The sequence below is a fragment of the Augochlora pura genome, chromosome 7 (genome assembly GCF_028453695.1).
Source record: "Augochlora pura isolate Apur16 chromosome 7, APUR_v2.2.1, whole genome shotgun sequence".
In the NCBI taxonomy this organism is placed as follows: domain Eukaryota; kingdom Metazoa; phylum Arthropoda; class Insecta; order Hymenoptera; family Halictidae; genus Augochlora; species Augochlora pura.
This window is the reverse complement of record NC_135778.1, coordinates 32,636,938-32,660,871: the sequence shown is the minus strand read 5'-3', so window position 1 is coordinate 32,660,871 and position 23,934 is coordinate 32,636,938. Positions and strand designations below refer to the sequence as shown.

General features: G+C 42.6%; 4 protein-coding genes across 13 annotated transcripts; all 4 read left to right on the top strand.

Annotated features, from left to right (window-relative positions):
* Positions 1-1,286: 1,286 nt before the first annotated feature.
* Ost48 (dolichyl-diphosphooligosaccharide--protein glycosyltransferase non-catalytic subunit Ost48) lies at positions 1,287-3,284 on the top strand. The gene is made up of 3 exons (XM_078186655.1): positions 1,287-1,524; positions 1,684-2,310; positions 2,382-3,284. Exons 1-3 carry the CDS (start codon positions 1,392-1,394, stop codon positions 2,924-2,926), a joined length of 1,305 nt encoding a protein of 434 aa, XP_078042781.1. The 5' UTR covers positions 1,287-1,391; the 3' UTR covers positions 2,927-3,284.
* Positions 3,285-3,554: 270 nt separating this feature from the next.
* Vps13d (vacuolar protein sorting 13D) lies at positions 3,555-19,589 on the top strand. Of its 4 annotated transcripts, none has more exons than XM_078188170.1 (22): positions 3,555-4,075; positions 4,152-4,276; positions 4,409-4,599; positions 4,822-5,056; positions 5,119-5,315; positions 5,396-5,563; positions 5,624-5,861; positions 5,957-12,922; positions 12,981-13,209; positions 13,274-13,517; positions 13,590-13,958; positions 14,013-14,201; positions 14,269-14,592; positions 14,711-14,903; positions 14,982-15,164; positions 15,231-15,461; positions 15,779-15,805; positions 16,191-16,351; positions 16,426-17,595; positions 17,656-17,768; positions 17,830-18,259; positions 18,357-19,589. In XM_078188170.1, the coding sequence occupies exons 2-22, from the start codon at positions 4,180-4,182 to the stop codon at positions 18,456-18,458; spliced, it is 12,057 nt and encodes a 4,018-aa protein (XP_078044296.1). In that variant the 5' UTR covers positions 3,555-4,075; positions 4,152-4,179; the 3' UTR covers positions 18,459-19,589. The 4 variants fall into 4 exon arrangements, with proteins under 4 accessions (XP_078044296.1, XP_078044297.1, XP_078044299.1 ...); XM_078188171.1 differs by having other exon boundaries at positions 3,555-4,276; positions 5,957-12,711; positions 12,772-12,922; XM_078188173.1 differs by lacking the exon at positions 15,779-15,805 and having other exon boundaries at positions 3,555-4,276; positions 5,957-12,711; positions 12,772-12,922; positions 18,357-19,588.
* A 119-nt stretch (positions 19,590-19,708) lies between these two features.
* LOC144473861 (tumor protein p63-regulated gene 1-like protein) lies at positions 19,709-22,412 on the top strand. 4 transcript variants are annotated; one of them, XM_078188177.1, is made up of 7 exons: positions 19,709-20,031; positions 20,208-20,427; positions 20,498-20,674; positions 21,348-21,455; positions 21,779-21,912; positions 21,981-22,016; positions 22,104-22,412. In XM_078188177.1, the coding sequence occupies exons 1-7, from the start codon at positions 19,917-19,919 to the stop codon at positions 22,166-22,168; spliced, it is 855 nt and encodes a 284-aa protein (XP_078044303.1). In that variant the 5' UTR covers positions 19,709-19,916; the 3' UTR covers positions 22,169-22,412. The 4 variants fall into 4 exon arrangements, with proteins under 4 accessions (XP_078044303.1, XP_078044302.1, XP_078044301.1 ...); XM_078188176.1 differs by having other exon boundaries at positions 20,211-20,427; positions 21,981-22,412; XM_078188175.1 differs by having other exon boundaries at positions 19,712-20,031; positions 21,981-22,412.
* A 297-nt stretch (positions 22,413-22,709) lies between these two features.
* LOC144473862 (ARL14 effector protein-like) lies at positions 22,710-23,763 on the top strand. Of its 4 annotated transcripts, none has more exons than XM_078188183.1 (4): positions 22,710-23,071; positions 23,198-23,291; positions 23,370-23,463; positions 23,530-23,763. In XM_078188183.1, exons 1-4 carry the CDS (start codon positions 22,988-22,990, stop codon positions 23,612-23,614), a joined length of 357 nt encoding a protein of 118 aa, XP_078044309.1. In that variant the 5' UTR covers positions 22,710-22,987; the 3' UTR covers positions 23,615-23,763. The 4 variants fall into 4 exon arrangements, with proteins under 4 accessions (XP_078044309.1, XP_078044307.1, XP_078044305.1 ...); XM_078188181.1 differs by having other exon boundaries at positions 22,719-22,845; positions 22,959-23,071; positions 23,198-23,463; XM_078188180.1 differs by having other exon boundaries at positions 22,745-22,803; positions 22,876-23,071; positions 23,198-23,463.
* The last annotated feature ends 171 nt before the right edge of the window (positions 23,764-23,934 follow it).

Genomic DNA, 23,934 nt, shown 5'->3' with positions numbered 1-23,934 from the left:
ACGTTATCACGTTTCATGAGCGACGCGAACATAGTCACTAGTTTATATTACGACCGCGCTATTAGACTATACGCTTTCAATTAATGACGACAAGAGGGAAGTTCGAATGTAAATACAAATTTATATCGTATATTTATATAGAGATACAGTATCGGCCGAGAGGAATAACTGAGAATATGTAAGGAGATAATGAGAGAGTTCCCACGAAATTCTTCGTTGAGCCTTTTTTTTATCTAGTGAGACTAATCGAGGAATGTAGAGAAAGTCACGTAGCCTCTCGTAAGACCCTCTCCGATTTCACATGAACTAGACGAGTCACAATAGCAAACCCGGATCTCTCAACTACAGGACGTCGTAAATCTTTAGAGAAGGACTTCTCGGAACCCTCTCTGACCTCTCTCTCTCTTACTCAGTCCTCGAGCCGAAATCTTCGCGCGCGGCACACCTCCACAATGTTCGTTTCGGCGGGCTTTTCATCCCTGCGCGCTCGACTCCCGCGCACTCCCACCCGCATGCGCACCGTCGAACCACCAACCATCTTCGAGCTGCACCCGAAAGACGGACCGGCCGACAAATCAACGTCCAGCAAATTCACCAGCGCCCAGCTAATTTTCCTATTGGCTAAAGAAGAAGGGAAGGAAAAGAAGCTGGAAGAAAATGCAGAACTCCACAGAGAACCTCAGATTTAATTCGACAGTCAAAGAAAGTACACCTTAGAGCTCTATAAATAAAGTACCTTTTGCTAAAAGTATTCAAAGTTTGTACCTCTCTCAACAACCTTTCACGAGCAGAGCGGTTCAGCGCTCCACGGGCATCCAAACCATACCGAATTCCCTACATTGAATTAAGACCGTAACAAGTACAAAGTTTTGGAAACTAGTTGAGAATAAACATGGTCATTTTGCCACGGGTGGCGTAGGAGTCATATGTTGACTTTTTATATCTAGTACCATCTAAGAGAACGAAGTAAAAATAACATTGGCGAGAAGTTTGAGAAGGTTGAAAGTAGTTTCCCAAACTTCCTATAAGATGCGCTATTGTCAGTTCCAATAATGGTTAACTAAAAATCAAATTGACATTTTTCAACGTTTGATAGCTCAAATCTAAATTTGAATCTAATTATGTATTTGTATTTGAATTGATTGCGTATTTGACTACTTAGATAAATAGTAAAAAGGGACCTGTAACCAAACTTAACAAACAGAAAATTTCTTCCCCTGTCTTAGTAAGAATTATCTGGTGTTTAAGGCAGATCTATTCTAGGAAGTTTTACTGAAATGTCACTTCCGCCCATAGGCTTTTCCGTTTGGTTACGTGTTTGATATGGTGCCACAACTCTAGAATCGAATAAGCCGGTGTGTCTCGTGGCAAGCGACGAGTACATATGCACGATGAGACTTCTGGATAAATTTTTCTACTTATTCGCGATTGTTGGCCTCGCCAATGCTGGCGGACCAACTCTCGTTCTACTCGATAATTTAGCCATTAAGGAAACACATTCGATATTTTTCAAGACGTTACAGGGTACGTAAACATTCCGGTATTTTCGTTGACAGTCTGTATCGCCATCCCTTTTTCGTTTAAGAATTACAAAAGACATTTTTTTCATTGATGCATAAATATTTTCCCTGTTCTTCATCACATATTCTTAATTCATGAATTAATAGGCAACTTAATTTTCAGATAGTGGATACACGCTGACGTTCAAATTAGCGGACGATGCTAATTTGCAGCTTTCCAAGTACCGAGAGTTCTTGTATGAACACTTAATTATATTTGCTCCAACTGTGGAGGAATTTGGTGGTGCCTTAAGTGTGGAAACCATCACTGACTTCATTGATGGAGGTGGAAATGTTTTGGTTGCGGGTTCCTCCCAATCAGGGGATGCGCTACATGAACTAGCATCAGAGTGTGGTTTTGAGATAGACGAGGAAGGCTCCGCAGTCATAGACCATCTGAACTATGATGTATCAGACAATGGCCACCATACCAAAATAATCGCAGAGCCATCCAACCTGATAGATGCTCCTGTAATTGTTGGAAGCAAGAAAGTGCAACCATTGCTGTATCAGGGCACAGGTCTGATAGCAGACACAGACAACCCCTTAATCCTTCGTTTGCTGACTGCATCCAGTTCAGCCTACTCTTACAACCCACAGAATCCAATAAAGGATTATCCTCATGCAGTTGGCAAAAATACATTGTTAATAGCAGCCCTACAGGCTAGAAATAACGCGCGTGTTGTATTTTCCGGCTCGCTGTATTTCTTCAGCGACGAAGCTTTCACTAGTCCAATTCAGAAAGTTCAAGGTAAGAATAAACTCACACAAACCTTTGGATTAACTATTACAACATTATTTATATACTTATTATGTATGCAGATGGGCAGAAACACGAGAAGTCCAGCAACGAAGCCGTGGCGACCGCTATTGCCAAATGGGTATTCAAGGAAAATGGCGTCATTCGCGTTTCTACAGTACACCATCACAGAGCTGGCGAGGTCCAACCGCCAGCAGCCTATACGATTATGGACGACGTTGTTTATTCCATCGAGGTCCAAAAATTGGCTGCGGACAAATGGGTGCCCTATGAAGCGAACGATTTGCAGTTGGAATTCGTTCGAATCGATCCCTTTGTCCGCATGACGATGAAACCCGTCGGCAATGGGCGCTACGAAGCCAGATTCAAGATCCCCGACGTCTATGGGGTCTACCAATTCAAAGTAGACTATACCCGAATTGGTTTGACCCACTTGTACAGCACTACACAAGTGTCCGTTCGACCTTTGCAACATACACAATACGAACGTTTCATACCTAGCGCATATCCTTACTATGTTAGCGCTTTCTCGATGATGGGAGGTGTATTTTTATTCTCTTTGTTATTCCTACATTACAAGGAGGATACGAAGCCGAAGTCTGAATGAGTACATAAGTCTGCTGTACACAGTGAGAACAGCAAAGTGTTTATTGAGACATTAAAGAAGTGGCGATTGTTTGCACTACATAAGCAAACGCATTCATCTTGGAACTGGTTTCTCTACCAATATTATATTTTGTTACATTGTTAGAAGATTTTTTTAACGATTTGAATACAGAATAAATGAATTTTTCTAAATAATTTCCGCACGGTTTATACGAACGTTCGTAAAGGTCGGATCAAATGTGACCCGGCGAACGATGTTAAATTTAACAGTGTGAAAAAGAATAATGCAGCGTGAGAGCAATGTTTACACATTTGAAAAACCTGTACAGAAAGTTAGGTAACTTTGAATAAATACAATACAGAAATTATGATATTTTGTTTTGTCCCTATCCGTCGGATAATCGACCGCCTAATGATGAGCATAAAAGGCGAATAATCCAAGTTATTTACGATCCATGAAAACGTCGACCATCTGCTGATAAATAAAAATGATATTTAGTTTTAATTTGTTAATCAACTGAAAATTCGAATTCACGTGCATTTGGTGTGCTTAAACTTAAATCACTGAATAATGTATTGTATGTTGTCACAGAGACGTTTCTCATTGGCCGGTAAAAGTACATCATGGTTGCACTTTGTACGAGTTTGTGTCGAACGAGTGCGAAGAAAGAAAAAATAACCACAAATTGTTTCTACGATTGGGCAAATAAGCGAAAGAAATAAATGCTTATTTAACGGTAAAACCGATGATTTTGTGTGCTCATGGGTGTCCCAGAAATCACAAAATTCCTAACGGTTGATCGTCAACGTGGGATTACCTCAACAGTCTAATAATAATACATCGTGTAACTACATAGAATGCAGTTAAATTAAAATTATACGCTGTACAGAAATTAAACAAGAAATAACACTCGGTGATATGAAGTGTCGTGGGTTGAAAAAGTTCCACAGCAATGTCGAAATCGTACGACGAAACTGTCGGTACACGATCGATTGTTTAACATGACTCCCAGTGATACACAAGAAGCTTCGAAGTTTTTTATTTGATGGGAATAGAATTTGGATATGAGAGATGTTACTTTCGCTCCAGGAAAGTTGTATCTGTTCGTCAGTATGATCCATGGGTGCTGTTATTTCGTGAATCGCAAATGTTTGAACGAAATTCGGATCGGATAACCTAAACAGTTTATTTATGCCTATTATTGTATATACGTTCTATTTTGTAGCTGTTAAGGGACGCCCCGAACGTTCAAAATGTTGGAAGGACTCGTTGCGTGGGTGTTGAACAATTACCTCGGGAAATATGTTGAAAACTTGAACACAGATCAACTTAGCATAGCTTTACTGTCGGGTAAGGTTATAATTCCTGGTCTAGCAATAGATCACCCTGGTTGATGTTGATTATTAGTTCATAATTGGCGACACTTTGTTGACAATTAAAAAAATAATAATGTAGCTAACTAAATGCGTATGAATTTTACAGGAGAAGTGGAATTAGAGAATCTTCCCTTGAAAAAGGAAGCTTTGAGACACATTGGGCTACCGATTGAGATAAAAGCAGGTTTCATAGGGAAGGTCAGGGTGCAAGTGCCTGTTCGACAGATCAGGACAGCATCTTGGGTTATAGTTATAGAGCAACTGTACTTAGTGGCTGGACCAATAAGTTTAAATGAGGTAGGTATATAGGGTTTCGAGCTTATGATACACAGATTATCATAATTTTAGATTTATTAAGATTACCTTAATTTAAATTATCATTAGCATTGTTAATTTAAGTACTGACACAATGATAAAAATCATTGAAATAAGATGATTTCAATTTTTATTTAATTTAAGTTCAAATAGTTAACGAATTTTTTATGTTTGGCTAACAAGAGTTCGAATTAAAATTTATAGTTCGATAATGAGGCCGAAGAACAAGCAATTTTAGAGTACAAATTAAGTCGGTTGGATTCGTTGGAAGCAAGATGGAGGGCAGACTCAGACTCTCGCGATCCCGGTTACTATGCTACCAGTTACAGTTCTTGGGTGAATTATGGAACGTCGTTGGTGACAAGTATTATCGAGAATTTACAATTTCACATTAAAGATGTACATATAAGATATGAGGACGGGGTGACGTTGTCAAATGGTAATGACTCTGCTTCGATCTGTCCGAACTTACGTGATCAGTAAAATGGTTTTTGTTTGAAGGTGGCGGAATTGCGCTCGGTATAACGATAGGATCGCTGACTGCACAAAGCTGTGATGCCAGTTGGATACCAGCATCAACTTCATGGAACCTGACCGATGCCTCCTTGAAACTGATGGAGCTCGACAGACTCGCTGTTTATTGGAATCAGTTAAAAACAGACGAGTTTTTCGGCTCCCTCAATCTCGGTGATTTAGCTGTATATATTTATTTTTCTATGAATTGTATAATCGACGAATCGATCAATGGTCTTTTGAGTAATATTTTTCCGCCCGGTAGATTGCTATGAGCGAGTCAAAGAACATAATAAAAAAGTACATATTCTCGCCCGTTAATGCAAAAGCGTATATTAAAAGGGACAGATCAGAACGACCACTGAGATCCACAAACAAGCCAAGAATAGTGGTAGATCTTCATCTTGATGAAGTGCCATTATGTCTCACAGATGTAGGTAATCGAATCCGAGTTCCTATGATTTCAAAGTACAAAGAATTACTCTCATCTTAGGTACAGTACAACCAGGCAGTGAAGTGCATAAGGGGCCTGGAAGACATAGAGCGTCAGAAACAGCAAAGACGCTGTCGTCCATCGGTTAGTATATCTAAAGCGCCTAAGGAATGGTGGAAGTACGCTGCGCGCTGTCATCTTGGCAGAGAAGCTCTCAAACCTAAGCCAACTTGGGAAGATATGCTTCGCAGAGGCAAAGAGAATATTTTATACATCGAGAGCTATACCAAACTATTAGGTAATCGACCGAAAGTAATATAGTTACGAGTTATTTTCGTGGAATAGCATACAAGTCTCTTAGAGCATATTTTTTAAATTATTATTGTCCTTTAGGAACTCCAACAAGTATTTTACCAATGGACATAAAGCAGGTCAAAGAGAAGGTGGAACAAGAGCGCAACTTCGACGAGCTTAGGGTGCTGCGGGAAATAGCAATGTATAGGGTCAGGCCGCCGAAGCCTGCTCAGAGCGTAAAGGAAAACGTGCCTCAAGGTCGTGGCATGCTGGAGCAGTGGTTCCCGCAATGGTGGGGTTGGTACTCGAAAGCGCCTAACACGAACACCCAAACTACGTCCTCAACCTTTGATGGGGAACTTCTGGATGTGCTAGCAGACACCATAGACGACGATACCTTGCTGCGTCGCGACATGGTATTCGGCCAGTTTAATTTTACACTGTCCAAAGGGGCGATATCTCTCTGTACGGTCAAGGCCGAACAAGTGAAAACTGTGATAGAATTGCAATTTGAGCGAGTAAATCTGAACTACGAGTCCAGACCTAGGTCAGGATCTCACAAGTTCACCATCAGCTTGGGGGCACTATACCTGCACGATTATCTCACGGAAAACTCGACTTTCCCTATCCTTGTGCAACCCCAGGTGGTGTCCAGCATAGTCTCCCGTGCGCGTAGCTCCTCAGAGAAACTGACAAATCAATTGCCACAGCATTTGTTTGAGATGACTTATGAGAAACATCCACTGCACATAACCGCCGATCATTCGTTACACGTAAATTCGAGGTCGTTGGATGTTGTGTACAATCCTGCAGTGATTTCTTGGCTTATCGACTTCATGTTCGAGCCTCACAGATCTTCCACGACGCAGAGGATACAGGCGATGAAGCGTAGAACGCACAGACAGCTGATTAAAAACTGGGAGCAGATTCTGGAAGGGGATTTTGTTTATCGATCATCTTGGGACTTGCAGTTTAATATATCTGCGCCCCAGATCCTGCTGGTGGAGAATTTCACAGATTCAAACGCTGCGGTTGTGGTTGTTGACTTTGGCAAGCTTCACTTGACGAACAGTGTGCAGAACGATGAGGTGATCATCAAACCAGGCTCTGGGACCAACAGCGACGATGAGGACGAGAGATTTGAGACACCTTGTTCTACCCCACCTGGTAGTCAGGAGAACGGTTCTGTCCAGGATTTTCAGACTATATCAGAAACAGCTTTACACCAAAAGTTATACGACCATTACTCGATCAACCTAGTCGACTTGCAGATCTTAGTGGGAAAGGTGAAGGACAACTGGAAACATGGTCGCACAAGAGGCATGTCCAGTCTGCACGTTCTAGAGCGTTTCAACATATCCCTGCAAATCGAGAGACGCGTGTTCAACACATCAGATCCTAATTTCCCTTCCGTGACAGTGTCTGGGAATCTGCCGAGATTGGTGGTGCACGTTAACGAACAGAAGGTAGAGGCGATTAGGCTGATGTACAATTTGCTTTCGAACTTCTCAAAATCAACAGGCATTACTCAAACTGGCGTGGTTAACGAGGAGCCTGAGAGTCCCAAAAAGGAGGAGTCAACAGACAAGTCCCTAAGTCACGCGGTGATGGTTCAGTTCATTATCGATCAGATGACCTTCGAGCTGCAGTCAAGAGGTCGCAGTGTCGCGGAATTGCAGGTCTCCGGAGTTAGGGCAGCGTTCAGTAAAAGGACTGCGGATGTTTGTGTTTCTTTATCTGTTCATGGTTTACTTTTGGTTGATGCTCTTCAAGAATTTGGCCCTGACTTCGAGTTGTTAGTTGCCAGCCACAAACACGTCGGGATGGACAGTGTCTCCGGGAGTCTGAGGGATTCTGAACCCACCTCACCAGTTTCACCGGTGTCACCTGGCTCCCCTGACCCTAACGTACCTAGACGCCTAACTTCTCCAATTGCTTTGACCAATGCCCTGTCCAATCTAGCAACTAGATCGAAGAATATGCAGTCCCCAAGGAATAACTCGTTCATCGACTTGGATAAGATGGATTCTGAAGCCTTAATAGTCATAGAACTGACCTTAGTTTACGACGCCTTAGAAAACCTGAGGGTGGCTAACATACAGTTTAACAATCTGGATATCATCGCCAATCAGGAGACGATAGTAGAGTTGATGGGCTTTTTCAGGAGGATATTTCCGTCACAGAAAATGAGGACGGGACACATAGAGAGACAGGAGTCCATGTCGAGTCAGACTATAGACTCCAAAGTGTCCACTAGAACCGAGATAACTTTCGACTTTCATAGGTTAAATGTTCTACTCTTGAGAGCCGTGATGCACGACAACCACCTGGTGGGTCAGAAGATCGCTACAGCAACAATGTGCGATGCCAGGATACAAGCTACTTTGGCAGTGAACGCTTCGATCTCTGGATCCCTTGGGGGTCTGCAGGTCCTGGATCAAACGTCAACTGGCAAACTGCACCAGCGTATAATCAGCGTTGGAAGAGACCCCATCGCAGATCCTCTTCAGCAATCATTAGAACACTTTACCAATCTGTCTGATCAGCCTGAAGCGTTGAGATTCTCAGCAAACCGGTGTACCACACATAACGGACAACAACAGGATGGACCGGTGACGTTAATAGATCTGACGATTCGCGTAGGCAGCGTCTGGTACACTCATGCTCCCCACCTTCTCTCTGAACTACGCTCATGTGCCGATGACTTTAAACAGTATTTGAAAAATTTAGCCCGTCAAATCAGCGCAGCAGCTACAGACATGGCCATCGGCTTGGTCAACGCGGAGGACTGGTCCATTCCGCCACGTAGACGCTTGCCAAGTCTTTCGGTAGACCTAGAACCCTCTGGCAGCGTATCTTTGAAACTGGATATTCTCTTGGACAGTCCTGTGCTAGTAATACCTCGGTCATCCCACAGTTGTCAAGTCTTCGTTGCTCATCTTGGCACAATGTCCATGCAACACGAGCCTCATCTTGATTCTATGGCGAAGCATAAGCTAACTTTAGAGGTGCGGGACATGAACATATACTCCCTTGAAGTGTCGCCGCAGGTCGGCAAAGGCCCTAACAATTTGCCCCAAAGGGCCGAAGAGATATATTCTTGCAAAGAATCCGGGAAGCCAATCTTGCACGACACAGTATTAAAAGTAGTAGTAGAGATAGAGAACACATTAGCACAGACTCCCAGTTTTTTTCTGGACAATGAATTCTCCAATAACCCAGTGGTTCAGGTCCATGGAGTTGTGACTAAGCCTTTAAAGGTCTCCTTATCTAGGGGACAATACGAGCAACTGCTGGACACTATTAACAGGATGTTCTCGATGCCAGTGGCAGTGCCCGTCGTCCAAAAGTCCCATGTGACGAACAAATTGCCAAATTATTCCGACAAGCTGGTGGTATCCATGAAAGTCCTGTTTGAACTGCCTACATTGAGTGTGGAGTTGAAACAAGGCCTTTTGGAACAGCCACTAGTCGAGCTATCGATGAGGGACTTTGTGGCGAAGTATGAGAAGCTACAGAGAAACGAATCCACTATTCAAGTCGCCCTGCGATCGTTGCTCATGGAGGATCTACTGTGTCCTGTTGGCTCCAGACACAGGTGCATGATGCAGTCCTCTGCCCCAACACGTGCTAAGCTTCCAGCAGGTGTCTCGAAATCTTGTCCAGACTTGGCGTTGATCCAACAGTTTAGATGCGAGTTTGGACGGGGTAGCTTACCCGACAGATTAGAAACTGACACCCTGTATGGTGCTATCCCAGCCCATTGGCGCAGAAAACCCGTCTCCTTAGTTGGCACACCTAATACTCCACCTCCCTCACCCGGTGCCGCCACAAGCGAAGAGAATCTCGTCTTGATGAGCATCACTATAACTGAGCCAGACCCTGAACAAGAAGAAAAAGACCAGTTTCAACAGAAAAACATAACCGTGGACTTCAACTGCCTGGATCTCGTGATCAGCGTGGAGTCGTGGATGGTAGTTTTCGACTTCTTCGGATTCGCGGGACCGTCCGTGATAAACCCCAAAGTCACCATGCAAACATCCATAGATGTGGACCAGCTGGAGAAGGCAGGCAGCTTTCCCATACGTTCGGAAACTGATATAGAAGTCAGGTCATTGACTTTGGTGCTCATACAAACTGAAAGGGAAATTGCCAAAGCCAATGTATCCAATGCCAATATGCATATTGTGAAGGTGAATGGGAAGACAATGGTGTTAGGATCTTTGGGTTCCATGTCGCTGCTAGACCTCACGCCTCATGGAAGATTTTACAGGGAAAGGTTCCTGTCTTCTGGTAAAAAGGCTTTGAACTTCCAGTATTCCAGTTACGTGGACTCGGAAAAGCGACCTTATGATGCTCAATTGAAATTAGAAATGTCCGCTGTTCACTATGTACATACACAGAGATTTGTAGCAGAGCTGCAAGCGTTCTTCGCGCACTTTTCTCAGCTCTGGACCATTATGGCGAACCTAAAAGCTGGATTAGGAGCTATCATAGACACCAGCAAACGAAGCATGAGACTCTCTTTGGAGCTTCATGCAGGAGCTCCTGTCATTTTGTTACCAGTAAGTTCCAGGTCTGATGAATTGATACTGTTGGATTTAGGAGAACTCACTGCTCACAATAAGTTCGCGGCTTCTGAGGTGATAGACAAGTGTATGCTGGACATAATGCTGCTGGAGCTAGTTAACATGGATGTTTACGCTGCCAGAAGGATGCCCTGCGATGACCAAAGCGAGAACATGGACAGTTTGGTCGTGGGTGGTTTTCTCATCAAGAAATTGGGTTCGTCGTTACTCACAGAGATGTGCCACTTGAAATTGAGAATAGAAAGAAATCTGGACACTTATATTAGCAGAGATATACCTGATTTAAGTATACATGGAACTCTGTCGACGATGGACTGTGCTTTGGACCCTGCTCAATATATGCTCATTCGAGGACTCTTGTCATACAATATTGGGGAGAATTTGGAGGACTTGAGACAGTTTATGCATGATCTGGACCAGACAGTCAAGTACTCTATGGTTAGCGTGGATAATCGTGAGAAGATTTGGAAGAAGTCCTGCATCACGCTGGAACTGGTCAACGTGACCGTGAAACTACATCCTAATCACAATATCGCCGCTCTAGCCTGCATCAATTTTATAAAATCCCGACTGACCTTGGATTCCCTCAGCGATGGGTCGCAGGATATAGACTTAGTGTCTCAGGAGATCTTGATCACAGACACACGATTCCAGGACGAGCCTTCGAGTATGCAGTCGAACGTCTTCACAGGAATTCTTCAACCCCTGAGGAACGCCAACAACGAGAATCGTGTGCAAGCTGAAGTACATCACAGGAGACGCAAGGCGAACGCAGCGACCACTATTTTAGTGCACAGCATGCGGCTGACGGCTATCTTGGACTGGTGGGAAACCGTGAAGGACTTCCTGATATTGAACTCTCCAGAACCTGCGCCAATCGTTGGCATGGCGCAGTTTTACGCGGAGAACAATCAGGACAATGATAATAACGCTTTAACTACCATACCTCTAGAACTAAAGATCAATATCACGGATTCTGAGCTGGTGATTGTGGAGGATACGTCGGTGGCTGACACCAACGCAGTCATCCTGAAAAGTACAGCAGTTTTATCGTACAGATCAGTGCCGCAAGAAGGAGAGAAGCCTTTGTCCTGCAATCTGTCTCACTGTGAATTGTTCTCTTGCATTCCTGGTCTAGAAGAGGAAACTGCCTTGTCAATCATCGACCCTGTGGGAGCTAGCTTGGACCTGACGCAGGATAAGTGTCTTGAGATACAGCTGCAACCGTTATGCGTCAGGCTGAGCTATCACGACGTAACGATGTTCTCCAGAATGCTCAGTTCTCTACCAAAGCAGACTCTAGTAGCCAAGCAACGCTCAAACGAGGTGCTGACGCCCACAGAGAAACAAGTGCAGAAATTGGCAGGTCTTGGATTTACCGACACAGATTGCAGAGCAGCCTTGGATCTTTGCAACGGGCAACTGGACGATGCAGCCTTATGGCTGACACAAAACGCAATGCCTAATTCCGACATGAATACGAAACAAGAGTTTATTTTTCATACTATCGAGTTGCAGATCTCCTGCGCGAGGATCTGCATTATAGACGACTGCAGGGACGCTGATGTCCCTCTTCTGGAAATGACCTTATCAGATTTCAGTCTGAAGCAAGTCTGCCAAGGGCCTGGTTTAGTGTCCGCTATGTTCAGCATTGATTATTATAACAGAGTCCTCAGCGGATGGGAGCCGTTTGTAGAACCTTGGCAGGCTACTATACAGTGGGAGCAGACCTTGACCAACTCGCTCAGCTCAAAGAGGCTGCAGATGTTCGTGGATTCTCAGAACTCCGTAGACGTTAATGTGACCTCGACGTTGATTGAGCTGATAGAGCTGGTTAAGAATAACTGGATGCAGGACTTCTACTCGACCTCGCTTAAGGACGTCAATCTGAACAAGCTGGTAGTGAACGGGCAAGCTTATCGACGCAGGCAACCCTTTATTCCCTTTGCTTTGAAGAACGAGACAGGCTGTAATCTGTGGTTCAAGACCATCATTGCTACCACGAACGACACCAAGGATGTGGGACCGAATTTTAAACAGAAAAATGTATTCCAAAAGGACGACACTTGGATTGAAGTTGTGCCAGGAGGCACCGTGCCATTTACGTTCGAAGGGAGAGGCAAATTGAGACATCATGCTACACATAGTGTTAGGAGACACCAAATCACAGTGCTTGTAGATGGGTGGACAGCTGTGGAGCCTGTGACGGTTGATCGCGTTGGCATATATTTCAGGCACGCCTATGATAGCAGTACTAATTTACAGGTGAGAGAACGTTTGTCAGGAGAATTTTGTCAGTATGTTAATTACTATAATCACTTTCAGGTACTAATACCTAAAGCTAGAATAGTGTTTGCTGTTGAATTAGAAGGGTCGGCTCGTAAGTTAGTGACAGTTAGATCAGCCTTGCAGATATCAAATAAGTTAGCACACACGGTGGAGATCAAGATGGATAAACAGTTGCACCAGTTTGAATGTATGTCTGCATAATTTTATAAAATCAGTATCAAGTATTAAGATCTGTCTTCTTTCAGATCTATCTCTGATCACACCAGTCACCGATAAAATTTTCCAAGTACCCGCACAGTCTACCATATCGGTGCCGTTGACGCATACCGGTGTGCAAGTGTGTCTGAAACCCCTAAACATGAATAATTTATTCCAGTATTGTACGGAAACGATAGACTGGACAACAGTAAGGAAACCACTGGAAGTTATAGAAAATCGTATTACATGTAGAGCTAATCATAATAATATATTTAGGTAGGTGTCGCTGACGTTGAGGTAGAATGATCTACTGCATTTGTAAATTCATTTGTTCTTGCAGAATGTGTGTGGCTGTTATGCGTAACAATTATCCGCCAGACGTTGGTCATATGCTGCCAGCACACACTATAACTATCATGGCTCCAGTCACACTGAACAATCTATTGCCACACGAAATTTTGTTCAAAGTTGGTGCAGAAAGTAACAGAATACCAGCTGGTAGTAGTGCTGATCTTCACACGGTGAACATTGAAGAACAGTTAGAAATTACGATACAGATTGATGGGTATCCTGGATCAGGAACGGTGGGAAATTTGTCTTTGGTATTATGATATTATCAAAATATTAATAATTCAAGGAAAATATGATTTTTATAGATGATATTGCCACCGAACGCTAATTCCTTCAATGCTCGCCTCAAGCTTGCCGATTTCTCTGGCAGAATACTCTTTTTATACGCAGCTATTAATGTAGAGAAAGGCTCTGCAATACAAATCAGCATAACTTCGCCATATTGGATCCTAAATAAGACTGGCCTGCCCCTAGTGTTTAGACAAGAAGGGGTTGGTGTCGAGGCAGCCGGACAATTCGAGGAGCATGAGAAAGCTAGGATGGTGGCGCCACTGTTGTTCTCCTTCAGCGATGAAGAAGCTAGCAGGACATTGTCAGTTAGGGTTGGCACATCGGTACACCCTCATGGTATACCTCAGTGGTCCCAGCATTTTCATCTGCAACCTGGAATACAGGTTTGTTCAAATCATCAACCAACATGAGACGGTGTGTGATCTTGAATCTTCTAGGTACACAGACTTAGGATATCTTTGCGCGATGGTCGACCGGATATAGTTTACTTAATCAGTGTCGCTACGAGGACTGCAAGAGGAAAATACAGAGCAACGACAGTGGTCACATTGTCACCTAGATACCAGTTGCATAATAAATCGAGCTTCACGTTAGAGTTGGCACAGAAATGCTTTACTACAACAATTGTAGGTCGATTTCTCAACTATCGGTTGCCGTTTGCGCATCTTGAGACTACAGTTTTTTCCCCTTTAGAGTCATCCAGATGCTGAAGCAACCTACATCAGAACTATGCCTGACTGTCACATGCCCTTTCATTGGCCAAGACTCGACAAAGACTTATTGCTATGTGTCCGCATCATAAATGTCAAGGATTGCATGTGGTCTGGTGGTATTAGGCTGGATGATAACTATTCCTTGACGATCAATATCAGAGATATAGCTGGAAGAATGCACTTCCTTCGGGTGGACGTGGTGTTACAAGAGAGCACGTATTTCGTAGTGTTCACCGATGCGGACACCATGCCGCCGCCCATTAGGGTGGACAACTTCTCGGAGGTTCCTTTGGTGGTTAATCAGGTGATTAACGATAATGAATACGCTTCTCACAAATGCATTCCGACATGATTCCTAGGTCCCATTCGCTAAGCCATGTCATCGAATTAATTAGAAATTATTTTCAAGAGTCTTCTTATAGGTCACCGTGCATGACAATCTCCAGTGGACCGTACGACCCCATTCGTCAGTCCCATATGCATTGGATGAACCAATACAATCCGCCGGTTTGGTGTTGACTGCGCCAGGGGGTGTGACTGCCACCTACGATTTGAACATACTTGCTGAAGGGAGGGGATTGACTTACGAGAATTTCATTTACATCGCTTTCACTGGTAATTTTTATTTATTTAGTACAGAAAGTTATAGCGAACGCAGCGGATGGTTATAACTATTATGGCTGTTAACACCAGGAACTTTTAAACCTGACTGTGACCTGGGGACAGGAGAATGTGGGCTGGATCCATTAGATGTGGAGACTCAAAGACTGGTTTTAGAAGCTGGTCCTGGAGGCTGGGTGGCCTTGAGAAGAAAGCAATATGGCGCCAGGTCGCAGTTGTGGAGGATGACCGGCGACGGCCAGTTGCAACATGAAGGTTTGTTATAATTTACGATTGTTAGTGCGTTGCTTTATTATCTCAATTTGATGTTGTATGATTTAGGGTCCAGTCCACCTAGAGACAAACACTCAAAGACACCTGAGACAGTGTTAGTGCTGGACATAGCAGGCACTGCACCACAACCATTCACCTACTGCGCGCTGGCCTTGAGGAAACCAGATTCCAGAAGAAGATCTACGCAGACGTGGCGGTTCACTGACGATGGGAGGCTGTGCTGCGCACACAAAAATATGTGTGTCCAATCGAAAGATGGATTTATGGGACTGCATGAAGGTTTGACACAAGAATTATTCTCTCCTAGACACATTTTCTTAGTGAAGCTTACTCTTACCCCTTCGTCATTACATTGACATGTAAATCTTTCGTCCACGTTCATCGCCATTTGGTTTGGCATCGTTTGATTAAGCTTTCGTGTGTCTTTGTTACATCACCGAGCATTATTACTGCCAAGCAGATTCATTTTCTTTGAGAATACATTGTTGCAAAGGCAACTATTTCAGGATTATGATTTTACGTCCCGTTTTACCCGAGAAAGTATAATTATCCTTCCTCTTAATTGGTAAGGTTTACATTGATAACGAATGTTGCAGGCGGCAGTGTCGCCCGTTGGCAAATGTGTACGTATAGTTTCGGGGTACACTCAGAGTACCGTCAATTTACGTATTATTATATTCAGCTTCAAATTCTGGCTTGCTTCTTTTTTTTATTTCATTAGCGCTACGCGCTCTCATTACTGTTGTCTCTATGCATGAATAATATTTTCTGGAATATCTGGTTTTTCCTCCGTAACGTCGCACAATTTAGAGGTAGGTGAAATGCTTGGGAATAATACCAGCGTTTATATTCCAGCTTTCGTTAGTTGCTAAGCGAGTGTTTGAAATAGAGACGTAACACTATGGAGGGAAAGCTATATTTTAACACTTTGATGTCTTTTAATCAGACATCTAACACCTTCGATTAATTGTTATGCATCTAATTCATAGTGCGTTATTATATTTCTAGGGAGTGAGGCAGTGTTGGGTCCACAAACGCACATTAGCCCTCCGCCGATCGAACAGCGTGTTGGAAGGCAAAAGTTGCGCCCAGGATCTGGTTTCTTGTCCATCAGAGTGACAACTGATGGACCAACGAGGGTGTTGCAAGTACTAGACATCAAGGAAAGGGTACGCGAGTCCTCCAATCTTGGAACGACGAACGACGTCAACTATAAATTATTAAACAAATAAATTTGTTACAGAAGAAGACCTTCGCTTTGTTAGAAGAACGCGACTGGTCGCACATTGCTGTCAGCCACCGGCCCACTCAAATAAATACAAACGCTGAGAACTCGAACTCTAAAGAGTTGGAATTGAAAGTAAACCTCACAGCTGGAATAGGATTGTCAATCGTGTCTAGAAGGCCAGCTGAAGAACTGCTGTTTGCCCGACTGGCTGGCATTACCTGGGAATTTGTGCGAACTCCTGCAAACACCACTCTGGACTTGAGCATAGAGGATATCCAAATAGACAATCAGCTGTTCGAAGCACAATGCACCTCTGTCTTGTATGTTACTCGAGCAGCGCGTGTAGAAAGCGAACACCGTCCAGCGATCCACCTCGTAACCGAGAAGCTGAGGTCCAAAAACCAGAATGCTGAGATCTACAAGCATGTGATTGTCAGCATCAAGCCTCTCTGTATCCACTTAGAAGAGAAACTGATTCTGAAGTTGGCTGCCTTCATAGGAGCAGGACGGTCCGAACTAGAGGTACCAGTAGACGAGAACGACTTCAAGGCACAGAGGTTTATCTCTGAGGTCTCTGCAGCTCATGCGAAACGGTACTACTTTGGTGCGTTGAAGATTGTCCCTAGTCAGGTGAAACTCAGCGTGCTGACTACTACAAAGCTGCCACGTCACCTCCAGGCGATCAAAAGACAGTTGGGCCTGACCTTGATCAAGTTCGAGGACGCTACCATCGAGCTGGAACCCTTCATCAAAAAACACCCGTTTGAGAGCTCACAGTTTTTGGTACATTCCATTGTGAAACACTACAAGGACGATCTGAAGTGGCAGGCTGCGGTGATACTAGGTTCTGTAGACTTCTTAGGCAACCCTCTTGGCTTTGTCAACGACGTCACGGAGGGAGTCTCCGGTCTGATATACGAGGGCAGCGTGAAGACTCTGGTGAAGAACGTGACTCACGGCATCTCCAACTCGGCCGCAAAAGTCACCGAATCCTTGTCCGATGGATTGGGTCGAGTTATCATGGACGAGAGACACGAAGAAGCTAGGCAGAGAATCAGAGCTAATACTGTTGGGAGCAGTGACCATTTGGTAGCAGGATTGAAAGGGTTTGGATTTGGGTTGCTAGGAGGTGTAACTAGCATCTTCAAGCAGACATATGATGGTGCTGCTAATGAAGGATTTCCGGTATGTGGGAATAATTATATCTTAGCGAAGATGTAGTTGAACAATGATAAGTGTTTACAGGGCTTTTTCGCTGGCTTTGGCAAAGGGGTCGTCGGAACCATCACGAAGCCGGTTGTGGGGATGTTGGATCTTGCGACGGAAACTGCAACTGCCGTACGGGAAACCAGTAGAAGGTAAAGACGCAAGGCGTTATTATTAGGTAACATCTGCAACCTTAATTTTTGGTGTTCCCAGTGCTCACCGTACAATACCAACAAGGGACAGACCTCCTCGAGTGTCAAGTGGTCCAGCAGGTTTACTGCCACCCTACAATCGCCAGCAGGCAGAGGGGCAGGAGTTCCTCTACATCATTAACGACCGTGATCACTCCGAACTATTCGTCTCGTACGAGTGTCTACGCAGTGGAACGGAGAACTTGAGAGTGTTGGTCTCCAACGAAAGAGTTCGCGTTATTTCCGGTGGAACTAAGGGAGTAGTGACCGAAGTTAGCTTGGTAGACCTATTGTACTGTCAGCCAACGCAGAAAGTCGAAAGTAATGGCACAACGTTGCACTACATAGAACTTATATCCAGATCAGACTCGACGATAACGATGAACATCGATGGTCCTGAGCCTTTGAGGAGACCAAAAGTACGGTGTGACAATGAGGATGTTGCCAAACGGGTGGGTAGACGTTGATTTTCTTTGGATACAACATGGTATCCAAGACGGTCGAAATTTTTAGAAGGATAGCTACTGAAGCTGAACATTGTTGTTCCAGGTGTCACAGCAAATCAACTACGCTAAGGGGATGCACGAGGAACGCAACCTGACCCTGTCCTCGTCTGATAACATGCTCGACGACGTTCAGTACTACAAGTAATAGCAGACGCTGTTCCTGCGTGCTGTCGTTCATGCATATTTCGCATACTAGTCAGGGTTTGGATTTTGTTTATTATTTCTCTCTTCTTAAATCTCTTTTTCGTTGTGTAACAGTGCATATAATGATGCCTTACTACGCTTAAAACTAAGTTAACAAGACTGATGCAAGGCACCATCGAAATTGCGGTGACGTGTAAAATTTTCGGCAGCGTAATTCGTTTATATTTGTATATATACATATATACATATATCACTCTGGTAAGACGTCACGAAGAAAGGGCGTGAAAACGTTCCATTGTCGCACAGGTAGCACACGTTATACTTTTGATACTATGATAGCAGGATAGAGGAGAGTGAAAGAGATTTTTTTTAATTGATTCAGCGTGTGTACACGTGTACACTTGTATTTTGGTCACATGTGTGGGTACGCGTGTGCACGCGCGCGCGCGCGCGTGTGTGTGTGTGCATAGATAAATACAACTTGTAAAATATAGATGATTAAGGTACACGTATCCACTAAAGTAATCTACTTAAGATGATGTTGCATAAAAAGAGAATTAACGAAAAACCAAAGTTTTTATATAGAATAGGTATTTATTTTCTAATTAACATGTTCGATATTTTGCATACTTTTGGTTCAAACAGATCGTATTTTTTAACGGTGATGAGGGTAGCTGAACAATGTCACTAACACATTAAAAATGTACATTCTATTTCTAACTATGCGTGTAAATCTACTTAAACACTTGTACAAACACGTTAATAGGAACGATCGGATCAGCATTAAGACTTGTTACAAGTTTAATGCATTGTACAGCTTAAACGTAGTATGGTCAGTGGGCGGCAAAAGTGTTTGTCCATTGCAATAACGAAATGTCAACAATCATCTTAATATTGTATTGAAAATGGCGAGCAAACATTTTTCCCACCCCCTGTGTTATATATTTCTAATAACATTGAAATGAATAGTAACCGGTGAACAATATCGCATATAAAATAGTAAGCGTGTTGAAGAAGTGTATAATAATCTATTATTGTATACAACGATTGTCTAGATTTGTTAAATCCCGACCATTTTCACACTGTCAATATAATTTAATAAAGAAATCCTTCTATTTTGTTCGATAAACAAGTGTTTTCTTTTTATTATTCCATACCGTAAATTATCGATGCTTTTGTGCACGTAGTTTTCCCACCTAGAATCGCCGAAGCCCCGCGTTATCAGTCGATAACACGTTATCGCGGGCGTTTTGGTGCGGAGATCATGGCGCCTTGCATGATCACCTGAAATGTCAAGCCGCTGATCGGAGTTCGTCGCGAAACCGCTCTTTATTGTTACGACAAGGTTTGTTGGGAAACAAAACATATCAGCTGTGACGCATCACAGCGGTGACAGCAACGTCACGCGTGGAGTAATTAGCCTGACAAGGTGTACCAGGGAAAATAATAACCTCCAGCGATGGATGAAACATATTTCGACGAAGGGCCAGCGGGAAATTTTGAAACGACCACCCTAGAGATCTCGAAGCATCCAGAGGGAAACGAGCAAAATCATTCAAGTTTGGAAACTAATGGTGAGCGTCTACTTAATTTGCATATTCGATTATCGTAGATGCGGCGCTATATATGTATGTCATTAATGCACTGCGGAGATTCGCGCGTACCTCATTCTATACGAAACAGTTTCATAAAATTTGTTCCGATCATTCCTCAGTTTGTAATTATGAAGTGCATTTTATTTAATCTTTAGAAGATATTAACACTGCAAGGAGAAACTTGGAGAACCAGGGAAATTCTTATAATCAGGTTCCAATAATTAAGGATGTCTCTAACATACCCTTCAAACACATAGACATCCACTCGTTTTTCTCTGATAGAAACGAAGTGGTGGAGAAAGCTCTTAAAGATTGTCAGGATAGCTTGATCAACGAGGAAGAAAAGGATCTAGCTGGTAGTTGGCTCCTTACAGAGTAAGAAACTTTTGCTATGAATTTCGTTGGAGTACTGAGACAATTGTTTAGGAACAACAATTGCTTGCAGAATAAGTTTGTGGGACATTGAGAAGGAAAGACTGGTACTACTCACTAAGAAAGCAATCTATTCAGTAAAATATGATTTTATTTCGTTAAAAATACTAGAATACAATCGAATACCACTGTCACAAATTGATACCCTAGTCTCTGGAGAACTAATCTATCCACCTACATCCCTAGCCCCGTAAGTATCATACGATTTCTCAAGAAAAACGCAGCTTTACAATTCTACAGAGTGTCATAGTGCCCCAAATATCATTGTATCAAACAATTTTTCCGGCTATAGTTGTGCTATTTTAATAGGCACGTGCAATCATAGAAAGAATTTTTCCATACAGTCATCCTGTTTCGAAATTTCAAAGACATCGATATTTTCTAAAATAGGATCTCGCATTTTTTCGTCGATATCATAAAAGATATTTTTTCTATATATTTGTATATCATAAAGAAACAAATTCTACGCTCTCGATAACCATACGATTCTAATCAATTGTTCTCGAGATACTCGTGTATAAAAGCTTGTATTATCCTATCTTTTAGACACGAGTATTTTGAGATAAATTGATCAGAATATGGTTATCGAGTTCGTTGGATCCATCTCTTCATGTTCTATAAAGATATCGAAAAAGTATATGAAATAGCATTACAAAAGAATTCCGATAATATTGAGATTTCGCGAAAGGATGACACTGAAAAAAAATTCATCTCGCGGCCACACGCGCCAATTGAAACAGTGTACTTTGGGCTGCTGAAGATTTTTATTCTTTAATAACAAATTTCTATTCCTTAATAACAAATGAGGCACATATTCAGGTGATATTATGTAATACATTTACCAATAATTTGACGATTTCTAGACGATTAAGTGGATTGGCAGAGGGTGTGTCTTCGATATTTCATTATGCAGTCCGTCAAGAGTGGTCGACACTTACCTCTTGCACCGGTCTTGCACATTTCGAGTCTAGGTATTTGTTACAGGAAGTCGAGAGCCCCTCTTCTTTTAATCAGCAGCTTATTTTTCGCATTATTTACTTTTCTGTTTTGTAGTATTATTAATTTCCTTTATAAAGCACACACATTCCTATTTTGCACTAAACCCGCCTCTCCGTTGCAGCAATTGGTGTTTAACTACGTGTAACTCCTTAAAGAAACATTTACGTTTATGCTTAATTCGGACTAATGCATCAACAAATAATGTAGCACACATTTTTATGTGATTCGGTGTGAGTAGTCGATGACGTAAAATAAACTGCATCTTCGTTTACATCGCTTTAAATTAATTGTCTAGGAATAGGTCAATGTATGGAGTAAGACTGATGTGGAACAAGGGTGATCCGTTGCCATTAACCAAAAAATGGAATCCGTTTGCGAAAAACATACCGTGGCTCACGTATTCTAGTCATCCATTATTTTGGTACAAAGGTAAAGTATTTCGTTCACTACTGATTCGATCAATTTTGTAAAAATTGTGTTGATTCGCTTTTTCGCAGGATCCGAAGCAGAGAAAGCAAAGTTCGACGTCGAAGGTTTGCACTCAACGATACTATCTTTGTTGCCAGTTGAAGCCAAAGTTAAAACTGGCTCCATCATCATAGAAAATTACTTTGGTCTAGGTGCTCTGGTACACAACAGAAACGGATTAGGCTTCTTCAAGATCCGGGGCAAAGTTAGCTTTTAATGGTTACGTTTACCAGAATTCCATATTTTTCTCTTCAAATTTTCCTAAAGACTTCTATTTCGATTCTCAAAGTATATAAATTTCGTCAGTCCACAGTATTCGTACGAGGGAATATTAAATCTCCTTGATGGTATCGTGGTATGTAAACGTAATTTAATTTACCAGTCTATTTCATATTGTTGCAAGACTTCCAAATGATTAAAAAATAAAAAAAGGAACAGTGTATGTTCTTTATTAACGGTGATATTGTAAATCTTCTCTACGTATACATGCGAAATCTAGATGTATATGTATTTTTACTGTACCTGGCTGATAGAAAACTTACGATAAGACTACACATCGTTTTAGAATAATTACTATATCTTCTACGTATCATACCAAATTTTATAGTTCTACACTATAAAAATTGTGATTAATCTTGCTTATATAATAATAAAGCAGAAAGTTCTACCAAAGAAACACAGTTGTTAACTTCCGTCTGTAAGTCCAAAGAAGTTTAGTCTACTTCGATTTAAGTCCAAACTTTAGTTGCTGCTTCCACGCACAGATGGGGATACCAGTGATATAAAGGGTTTGTGGTGGTGGTGGATCCAATCCGAACCCGTTCCATATCATTTCGCGGGATAAAAACAGAGGTTAACTCAACGCAGTTCTGATCTACTTTTTATTGAGATTAGGTGAGAAATTAAATTTTGTTCAATTTAAAGTGACTGCATCAAGTCAACATTCAGCTGGTGACTGCACAATTGGAGATTATGTTTCGCGTCCTTAAGTTTAGAACTTAATTAAGGTTGCACGAAGGATCATCTTGCCAAATAAATGGCTGTGATGGATAGTGGAAATTCCACTTCCGGTGACCACACCTTTGCTAAAAATGTAGATTCAACCTCGAGAGCCGAACGAGTAAGTACCCTCTATGTTCCAGCTTTCATGCATGTTCTATTACTATTGGTAATCATATGAAATAAGAAGACAACTCTTAGTTTAGCCAAACAAAAAAAGCTTTTTCTCCCTTGCACACTATTGCAGAGGATCACCAGAGGATCCAGACAGAGAGCAGTGGACAGTGTGACCAAGAAATTTCTCAGGAACTTTGACCCAGAGCATAGCGAAAGGGAGAAGCGTAAGCTCCATAGAAGACTATACCAGGGTCACAAGAGACATGTATTATATGACGATAATGGGATCTATATTCAAACAGGAGATGATCTTTGTGACTGTATGAACCTGAACTGTGCGGGCTGCCACTTTCCTTGCAGCAAGTGCTCTTCCACCAAGTGTGGTCATGACTGCAGGTCTGTATCACACAACTGCCCCATGGTTAACTGATTTATGTTATTCATTGTTAATAAACTTGCTAGGATCAACCGTAAGTGGACCTATGATTCCATTGAGAATGAAGGCAGTGACATAGTGATAAAGAACCCCCTATTGAAAGAAGCCTGATAGGCTCAAGCAATTTTTAGACTGGCTGTGTGGTTTGAGGACTCTGTTCTTTCAACAACAAACTATATCTCTTAAGTTAAGATCTCTATTAGGCTAGACACGACAGAATGTTGATGCAGCGTGTAAAAAGTAATAAAGTTATACAAGCATTTCTTAGCATTGTTTCCTCGCCGGTCCCCGGAACTCTCTGAAGCACCTCGAGGACCGCTCGAGGGGCCATTGAACTTGCTAATCGGTAGAAGGTAGACGGGTAGGCCGAAGGACGAGTAATTGGAAGAGGTTACTGAAGGGGTCAGGAGGAATCGTCGCGGGCAGAGAAG

Excerpts from the sequence above, each read along its gene's own strand:
- Ost48 (XM_078186655.1), top strand. The coding sequence starts at position 1,392 with ATGAGACTTCTGGATAAATTTTTCTACTTATTCGCGATTGTTGGCCTC. Across the intron at positions 1,525-1,683 it reads ATTTTTCAAGACGTTACAGG|ATAGTGGATACACGCTGACG; the intron begins GTACGTAAACAT and ends CTTAATTTTCAG. Across the intron at positions 2,311-2,381 it reads TCCAATTCAGAAAGTTCAAG|ATGGGCAGAAACACGAGAAG; the intron begins GTAAGAATAAAC and ends TTATGTATGCAG.
- LOC144473862 (XM_078188181.1), top strand. The coding sequence starts at position 22,988 with ATGGCTGTGATGGATAGTGGAAATTCCACTTCCGGTGACCACACCTTT. Across the intron at positions 23,072-23,197 it reads CAACCTCGAGAGCCGAACGA|AGGATCACCAGAGGATCCAG; the intron begins GTAAGTACCCTC and ends ACACTATTGCAG. Across the intron at positions 23,464-23,529 it reads AAGTGTGGTCATGACTGCAG|GATCAACCGTAAGTGGACCT; the intron begins GTCTGTATCACA and ends TAAACTTGCTAG.
- LOC144473861 (XM_078188175.1), top strand. The coding sequence starts at position 19,917 with ATGGATGAAACATATTTCGACGAAGGGCCAGCGGGAAATTTTGAAACG. Across the intron at positions 20,428-20,497 it reads GGTAGTTGGCTCCTTACAGA|AATAAGTTTGTGGGACATTG; the intron begins GTAAGAAACTTT and ends AATTGCTTGCAG. Across the intron at positions 21,913-21,980 it reads TCCATTATTTTGGTACAAAG|GATCCGAAGCAGAGAAAGCA; the intron begins GTAAAGTATTTC and ends GCTTTTTCGCAG.
- Vps13d (XM_078188170.1), top strand. The coding sequence starts at position 4,180 with ATGTTGGAAGGACTCGTTGCGTGGGTGTTGAACAATTACCTCGGGAAA. Across the intron at positions 4,600-4,821 it reads GACCAATAAGTTTAAATGAG|TTCGATAATGAGGCCGAAGA; the intron begins GTAGGTATATAG and ends TAAAATTTATAG. Across the intron at positions 18,260-18,356 it reads ATGAGGATGTTGCCAAACGG|GTGTCACAGCAAATCAACTA; the intron begins GTGGGTAGACGT and ends TTGTTGTTCCAG.